This window comes from Phocoena phocoena, chromosome 9 (genome assembly GCF_963924675.1).
Source record: "Phocoena phocoena chromosome 9, mPhoPho1.1, whole genome shotgun sequence".
NCBI lineage: Eukaryota > Metazoa > Chordata > Mammalia > Artiodactyla > Phocoenidae > Phocoena > Phocoena phocoena.
In genome coordinates, this window is record NC_089227.1 from 84,948,836 (window position 1) to 84,958,170 (window position 9,335).

The window sequence follows — 9,335 nt, forward strand, 5'->3', positions numbered from 1 at the left end:
TATTACTGATATACTTACCATGAGTTAACACTTGCTGGTTGAATGGTTTTCCTGTTTGTTCTTTGTGAAATTGTGTGGTGTCAACAGAATGGTGATGGAGTGGGCAATGAAATAAATGTTTGGGAGCAGAAGAACGAATTACCTCTTTCCTGAAAGTGGATATTTTTGTATGTTGGTATCTTAATTGTTCCAAGTGTTTCTCAAGCATCCCAGATATGGGCATCAGTTTTCACTTAGTAGTACTCTCATTTAGTATTAATGAATTATTAAAGTAGTTAAACTAGATTGTAGTAAAGTGGGGAGTCTAGAAGTTCCAGAATCCAGAGCTTTAGTCAGATGAATTTTCAAGGATCTTTTAGTTAGGATAAGTCATTATAGCTTCAGTTTTTCAACAAGATAGTAGCCTTTTGTAGTATGGGAATTTCCAACTTTCCTCTTGTCATTATGCAGTCACACAGTGAATGCATATTAATCTCATTAATGCTGGTGCTATTTTTAATTTGCCTTAGAGTCCAGCAATAGTATCGAAATTTTCCAGAGTATGTAATATAAATACTTCTCTTTATCTTTGGAATTAAATAACACTTTGGAATATCAGTTTAATTTCTTCATTGTTTGACCTTTTGTCTCTTAAAGGTGAAACATACCTCAAATGAAAAAAAAAACAGAGACATACAATGATGGTGTTTCTCACTGGGATGGAAATAGTAGTAGTGTTTCTTGGGGTCTTGCCCTTTGTTTTGTTTTTCCTTAATGAGTAATTGAGGCTACTCTACTGATCAAGGCAACTGCAGTCCTGAGTTCTAATTCCAGAATATGTAGGATTCCACAGGGCAAGAGGACTGCTATAAAACGTAACTCCAGTAGGTTCTCCTAAAAATTTACATAATTGTTTACCACTATCCCATACACTCAAAGGGCTTTTAAAAAATGTTTTCAGGTTGTTAGAAATCTCTGCCCTAAGATGGAGAGTCTAGTTATAGGCATTATTTTGGAAAGTTCACGCCCTTTTGAATTTTATCATTTGAAACAGGTTTAGTGATAACAGGAACTGAGGGCCTTGCATATAGATATTCACTTTGAATAAATGTGTGCCTTGTTAGGTATGGGTACTGCAGCCCAGAGCCATTATTTTTATTTTAATGGTGGACAGCACTGAAATATCTCTGGCTGACTTATATTTAGCCTTTAGAACAAGAATTTTTTGGCAGTCATTTGAATATGTTAGACTGGTGTCAGCGAATGTTTTACTTTTAGCTTAACTCTTTTCTTCTTTCTCTGCCCTATTTACTGTCAGCTAATATATTTTGCCAGGAACAGTTTGTTTTAGTTGGATTCTAAACTTCAGGTACACTGAGATCCGTACAAACACAACAGAAAAAAATACAAAAAGGGACATTTTCTGTGGGGTTTTGTTTCTTCCTCCCTGTCTGAAGGGAGGCAGTTTAGTAGTTAAGAGATAAGAGTGTAGTATAGTGGTTAAGGGTCAGAATCTAGGTTTAGCTATCAGCTCTGCCACTTGCTAATTTTAAAAGTGACTTTGAACAATTCACCTTTCTAAGCATTAAGTTCTTCATCTATAAAATGGAGGTAAGCAGAGTACTTACCTCAAGTTGTTGAGAGAATTAAGTAATTATGAAAAACAACAAAATGAAATACTTAGTAAGTGCTCCATTCAGGTACTTGTATTACTACCTTCTTTATAAATGTCATTTTTGTAACATTGGTGAATTTGGATGAGGAGCAAATTCAGGTTATATGCTAATTTTAATAAGGAGAAATTTGATATATTATTTATAAACGAAAAGTACCTTTCATAAGGTTTCATGCCTCTTTAGAGTTCCTGGTTCTCATTCATTTTCTGTCTGATTGTTTTACCTTTACGCCACTTAGAATTGAAATCTAATGGGTTATTTTATTTATAGATGTATACACTTTTCATGTATAGATGACTGAATATTTTCTAAATTATGTCCTGCCAAAATTGGCTCAACCAAACTGTCTGACTTCCTTCAGAATTCATCCAGTTTATCTTAACCTCTTAGAATTAAAGTATTTACTAATGTTATATGTAATATAAAGATTTAGAAAGATGGAAAATGATTTGCAAACAGCTGGCATTATCTTAGTTTTGAAAAATGACTGACTTCGGAGAAAAATAACCTTTGGGGATCTTTAGCTTAGAGCTACTGTGTCTGTGTCTGTGGTTGTGGGCACTTTGAAGCTTGAACTTGGGCTTTCTGCTAATTTTAAGAGCATATTTTCAGCAAGGTATGTGACAGGGAAAATCTGGTCTGTAGAAGCATATTGCCTTTCTTGGTCTTCACACCTTTCTTTAGAAGTTTTATAGTCCGTATGCAATGTGCAAGTATGAATTCAGACAGCTGTTTAAAATATTTTATGTCTAAAGTACAGTGCTCTTTGGCAGTGTGTTGACATTTGTGAATGGGGAGCCTTAGGGGTTTCACAGCATTTACTGTGCCCTTTTAGCCTTTATACTTGTACTAAATCCACCAAACTTAGATTTCAGCAAGAGACTTTCTTCAGCCTCCTGTCTTTAGCCCACATGTTTACAGGTGATTTTTATATAATAATGAGTTTATTTTAGAAATAAGAAACGTAAACACAAAGAAACTTCTATCTAGGAGAAAAATGAGAATTCTTGCTATTTCTTCCTTATTACCATAAATAGGAAAAGCTACCTAGCCTGTATAGGATGTTAACTTAAAAGTATATTCCTGGGGCTTCCCTGGTGGCACAGTGGTTAAGAATCCACCTGCAAATGCAGGGGACGCGGGTTCAAGCCCTGGGCCGGGAAGATCCCACATGCTGCAGAGCTACTAAGCCCGTGCACCACAACTACTGAGCCTGCGCTCTAGAGCCTGCAAGCCACAACTACTGAGCCCACGTGCCACAACTGCTGAAGCCCGCGCACCTAGAGCCCGTGCTCTGCAACAAGAGAAGCCACTGCAGTGAGAAGCCCGTACACCACAACAAAGATTAGACCTCGCTTGCCACAACTAGAGAAAGCCTGTGCGCAGCAATGAAGACCCAATGCAGCCCAAAAAAATGAATAAATAAAATAAATTTTTGAAAAAAATTTTTTAAAAAGTATATTTCTAATAGGTCACTTTCTTTTAGAGCAGTCATTGTCTTCAGTCACAATAGTAATGATAAAGTGATAGCTATTATTTATTGAGCACTTACTGTGGGGCCAGGTACTATTCTAAACACTTTACATGTAATAACTCACTTAATCTTCATAATAACCCTATGAAGTAGCACTAATGTGATCCCCTTTTATTATATGTGAAGAAACTGGAACACAGAGAGGCTAAAGTAAGTCGCCCAGGAATAGTGCTAGTGAGTAGCAAATCCAGGATTCACACCTTAGTAGTTCGGCTTCAGAACTAAATCACTAACTGTACTACCTCTCATTGAGCTTTACTAGTTTCCACTACTCTGAGCGATAAGTTCCTCATTCCACTGTATGGTGAAAATGAGAGAAACAGTAATTAGGAGTATGAGATTTAAAATCAATACAACCTTTTTTGTCCTGTCTCTACCATTTAAGTAGTCATGTTGCTGTTGATGAGTTTCCTGGTGCCCCACCCATTTTTAATGCATTTTAAAAAAAATATTAAGATTCTCTTTGAACAACTTCCCTCAGTCCCTGCCTGCTTCCAAGTGTAACCACTTGTATTTGGCAGATCTTTATACACTGACATACAGGTAGAGTTGATTCCCATTATTCACAGTAATAGTCTATGAAGTCACCTGAAACACTGAACTGGTGAATACTGACCCTTTGCTCCTATGGAAAATACAGAGATAGGTTCCTGTAAGCCTTTTGTCATGGACTTTTTGTCAATTGATTAATAATATAATGTTGCTTTCTTTCAACAGGAACACACCTTACTTGTGTATTTATACTGTTGATTCATTAACATTGAACTCACACCAAGAGCACTATAACTCATTCCTGAACGAAGCTTATCTAACCTGTATTTTCTTCATAAGGCACATTGCAGCCTTCTTGCACTTAGGAACACTAGCCAGCACTTCAGCACCACACTTGGGGGCCATTTTCAGCGGTGAAGTCACCAACAAAAAACACAGAATTTGAAGAACATGACACCAAGTGTAGACTGTGAAAAGGACACTTGTTTATAGTATGAGAGCTAAAACAAGAAGGCAGAGCATTACCTAGTTGACCTCAGTTGAGAACATATATTTACATGTGGTGACTCAGATTTTTGCCACTCTGTGTATGTCTGTGAGTGACCACAAAAGTGGCACAAATACTGATTTGGGGGTTACAAATTTTAGCAAGTAAGCAAATGTACAAATATGGAATCTGTGAATAATAAGGATCAACCGTATATATGTACACACACACACACACACACACACACATAGATGTATGGTTTTATGTTTTCTGGTTTTATTTATTACATAATATAAAAACATGTATTCTCCACATAACTTTTTAAAATTTAATGATGTGGCTTGGAGGTGCTTACATGAAACTACTAGATTTATTGTATTTGTAAGTGATACACAATATTCCATAATAGGGATCTACCATAATTTAACCATTCATCTAATGAGAGTGTAAATTTCAAGTTCCTTATTGGTAAAAGGTGAATAAAAATAAAAGGTTTTTTTGAGAATTAAATGAATTTAGCACATTGCCTACAATTTAATAAGCACTCAGTTAATAAAAATAAATGGGCTTTGGAGTCAGACCTGGGTTCACGCTCCATTCTCTTTCCTCACCAACTGTGATGCCTTATTAAATGACTGACTCTCTTAAGTGTTGCATCTGAAATTGGAGTTTATGGTAACTGCTTTGTTGGGTTATTTTTGTGACAATGAAATGTCATACGTAAAGAAACTAGCATGTAGTAGAGACTCAGTGTTTGTTCCTTCCCTCCTAAATCATTTGATGATCTCATGAAAATGGTATTATTTTATAGAGTACTATCACAGAATCAGTAGCTTCTCTTAAAAATATAATGTACCACAGCATTTTTACAAGTAAAGAAAATAAAATAAAAGATGTGAAAAGCCCTAAAGTTGAATACAAACAGAAACAAACAGACATGTTTATCAAGTTGGTAACATAATTGCACAGTAGGGGAAAAAAGAGAATTAAACCTTTTTAAATACAGCTTAGACTATATACTATCAGTGAAGTATATTCTAAAAACAATAAAAGCAAGGAAATCTTGAATTTTGCTGGTAATGGTTTGGGTATAGTAATTCTGGAACTTGTTTTGTGTGTTTTAGGTTTAACAAATGGATAAATATTGCTGGGAGTAGGTTTTCCTAGTAGGAGAAAGGAGCTATAAACATGGAATGGAATAAGGAGAGGAAGAACTCTGTGAGGTTCTTAAAAAACTGAATTAGCAATAAAAGCATGGACTAATGATTTTGTTTTTTTTTTAAATAGATGTGTGTATAATATGTGTGCATATATGTATAGGCCTAGAAACACCACCACCCCTGGCAATTAGCACAACTGATCTTGGTTTCTAAATATCATTTGCCACTAAAAGGAATTAGGGTTCCTGGGGAAAATGGCGGACTCCAGAGCTGTGTAAATATAAGCTTGGAGATCTTACTGTGCCAGAAAGTAAGGATGTACTCAAAAAGTAATGGGGACATTTCAAAAAGATACAGAGGGAGAACATATGAGTATTAAAATGAATAATGACAGGAATGGATATAACCTGTTGAACAAGAAAATGATTCATGAGTATATACTAATGCAAATAGAGAAATAAAATGAAGGAAGGAAAAGGAAAACTCTTCTTTGCAATTAATGTCATCCAATGAATCTAGAAGGAATTGTCGAATTAGGAAATCACCATCATATACATAATAATTGTTTTGGCAAGAATCATCAGTTAATGCTAAAATCATTGGGTGCAGATCTGTTGAAGAACAGGATATTTGCACAGTTTCAAACTATCTTCTCATCAATATTTTATTAACTGCAAAGGTAGAAAAGTACACATTTACATTGGAGAAATCTGGCATACACCAGTTTAAGCAGATGATCATAGTTAACATCCTCAGTATTGGGACAAACTGATACCACATGCCTCCTAAGATGATGCATTGAGAAGGACACAGCATCTCTATGTAGTGTTCTTGCCAACTTCATAAACTGAATCTGATCATAAGGAAGCAACCAGACACCCCAAATTTAATACATTCTACTACATTACTGCTCTTTGTATTTTTTATAACAGTGTCTCAAACAAACAAACAAAAAAAACAGAGAGGTTGAGGAACTATTCCAGGCTAAAGAGATTGGATAACTAAATATAGTGTTTGATCTTGAATTTTAGATTAGTGAGGAAAATGACTATAAAAAAGATTTTTGAGACATAAATGTTAAATTTCCTAAATTTAATATATAGTAGTTATTTAAATGAATGTTCTTATTCTTAGGTGAAATGAATTCAAGTATTTAGGGGTGAAGATGTCTACAATTTACTCCCAAGTAGTTCCACAAAAAAAGTATGAGTGGGGTATACAAACACACTTAGAGAACAAGAGAGAATGAAAAAATATGTGGCAAAATGTTAACAATTGGTTAATCTAGGTAAGGATATATGTATATGAATGTTTGTTGTACTATTCTTGAAACTTTTCTGTGAGTTTGAAATTTTTCAAAATAAGTCGAAAATAAAGCAATTTAGAAAACTCAGAAAAACATAAAATAGAAAAAATATAATCTCACCATTCAGAGGAAACCTTTGTTTACATTTTGGAGTATTTCCTTCCATTCATTTCTGTGATACAGTAGTAGGCTTTGTTAAATCTAAAACTCATCTCAAAGTAGTAAACATTTGCCCTCACACTTAAAATAGTAATTTTTTTTTTTTTTTAAATAAGGAGGAATGTACCTTTCTTGAGGCATTGTTTATTTTCCTTCCAGGAAACTGGTATCCTTGACAATGTTCTTTCTGTTCTGTTCATGTTCTTTACAAGATTAAAAGGCAGATTGCATCTAAAACTGTATTCTAAGTTAACTGAAAATCAGTCCAATTTGAAATAGTCTTCACTGATTATCATGGCATAAAGAACTTTCTGGCACTATTTCTGTTTCTGATGGCATTCAGTAGCCCTCTCATATTCAGTTAGCCATCTCAGGAATGGGGAAAATCAATAGACTACTTTGTTTATTTTTTCATTTTCATTCTTCATATGTGCATAAAAAATTTGAAGCAGCTGAGGGAGCAATACTATTACTGGCTGACTAAAGGAAAGAGTCATCTCACTGAATATTTCCTTGGCTGGAGTAAACTTGAAAATTAAGGGTTTACTAGATATTAAGGGGGAAAAATATCTTATGGTTCAACGATCTTAGCCTTTTTAGAATGTCTTTTACTAGAACATTCATCTAGATAAAAGGAGTACATTGCTCTCTATTTTTCACATGATGTGTGCCTAGCATAGAGCCTGATGCATAGTACCATAAATACATGGTATTTCCTATGTGCCAGGTATCGTTCTGTGTATTATAGATGTATTTCTTAACCTCAGCTGTCTGTATTTTCACTCAGTTCTCTGAGACATCTTGCAGCTCTCCGGGGCTTAATGATTTTAGACTACTTTCTAAAGACCTCTTTCATTTTGATTATATTTTTATTATCAAAAAATTTTTACTGCTCAAAAGCATTAAAAAGTCAGAAAAGAGGAATGAAAATTCCTCAGTGGACTAGAAGAGGAAAATGCTTATAAGGAAAAGAAGAGAAATCAATATTAGTTACTAAAGTACTAGTCATTCTGCTAGGTGGTTTTCACATAATTGCATTTAATCTGCACCGTAAACCTATGACATGAACAGGATTATCACAGATTTATAGCTGAGGAAACAGTTGCAGAAAGGCTGATTACCTTACCTAAGATCATACCATTGCTAGGTAGTAGAACTGGGATCAGGACCCATGTCTGTCTTGTTTCAAAGCCTGATTTGGTTTTGGTTTTTCCATTATACATTGCTGCTTTTCTCAACTAGGTTTTCTGTTACATGTTGAGTTTTAAACACAGTGGATGAGTTTCTTTATATCTCTCCTTCACCAGGCTTTTCCGATGTGGATCACACCTATGCTCAAAGAACTCAGCTCTTTGACACCTTAGTAAATTTCTTTCCTGACAGCATGACTCCTCCTAAAGGCAACCTGGTGGACCTCATCACACTGTGACCGAAGAGTACCTGGACAGAAATGGAGCACAGGAGTCTGCTTTCAATATTCTGGATTTCAACTCTATTGACTGACAATTAGGCTGCAGTGACTGAGGACTGCACCAGAATTTTGAAGGGATCTTTGCTGTCACAAATTTTAACCCTCTTCCTTCACACCTGACCTCAACCCCATAGTCCTCATCCCATTCCGAAATTAGGCTAATAAAGTGAAATTGGTATACTTTCCATTTAAATATATATATATATATATATAATTACTTTAACTTTTAAGAATTCATGAGTATAAAAGAAAAAATAATCAGGCAGTATACCCTTTTCTGATTTTTATTTCATTTTTATAAAATTGGGGCAAGTAAGCACTGTTCACAGACTCAGTGCTACAAGAATTGGAATTTTGTTGTTGGTTTGTTTGGCCTTTCTTCTTTCTCCTTTCTTCCCATTTCACTTTATCTTGAATCACACAGCTGCTTGTAAGTGATATGTATCATTTGTTTACCTCTTCATTCTTAACAGTGTATAGTTCTGTAGGGCAATTGATGTATGTTTAAGTGATATATGTGTCTCTGTTGACTAGAGTCTTGTATTACATTAAACAGTAGGAGGAACAGAGGGCTCTAATTTATGCTCCTTGTCATAGAACTAAAAAGTGAAACCTGAGATTGATCCCCACACTTACCTGAGATTGGTATATAGTATTTCTATAATGATATATTTTATAGTGGACATTACAAAGCTTTGAGTCACAGAAACCTTAAACTGAGGAGAGAATATAGTTCAGAACCTTTAAGAGCCACTCTCAAAATTACCAGCAGGAGGATTCTAGTTGTGATTAGCATGTTCATTGATATCTCTGTAGTAATTTTGGAAGAAAATGACTCTTTCCCCTGCTAGAGCTGTGCAGGACCAGGGCTTCAGTTTCTTCCGTGTGCTATCTGTTTGTAGCATTTTCATTTGGGAGGATGGGTTCCAGAGCTACATTTTTGTTTATTTTCATACACATTAGCTCCCTACATCTGCTTCTATATACTGATATTTTAAAGAATAATGGTTTGTAGTTGTCCAGTGGAATACAGCTGACAGGCATTTCATTAATCACATAGACCAGGCTTTT

General features: G+C 35.0%; 1 protein-coding gene across 1 annotated transcript in view; it reads left to right on the forward strand.

Annotated features, from left to right (window-relative positions):
- Positions 1–8,453, forward strand: part of MKLN1 (muskelin 1) — a 177,293-nt gene extending 168,840 nt beyond the window's left edge. The window contains exon 18 of the mRNA XM_065883535.1: positions 8,101–8,453. Coding sequence (XP_065739607.1) covers positions 8,101–8,222 — 122 coding nt within the window. The 3' untranslated portion in view covers positions 8,223–8,453. The remainder of the gene's footprint in view (positions 1–8,100) is intronic.
- The last annotated feature ends 882 nt before the right edge of the window (positions 8,454–9,335 follow it).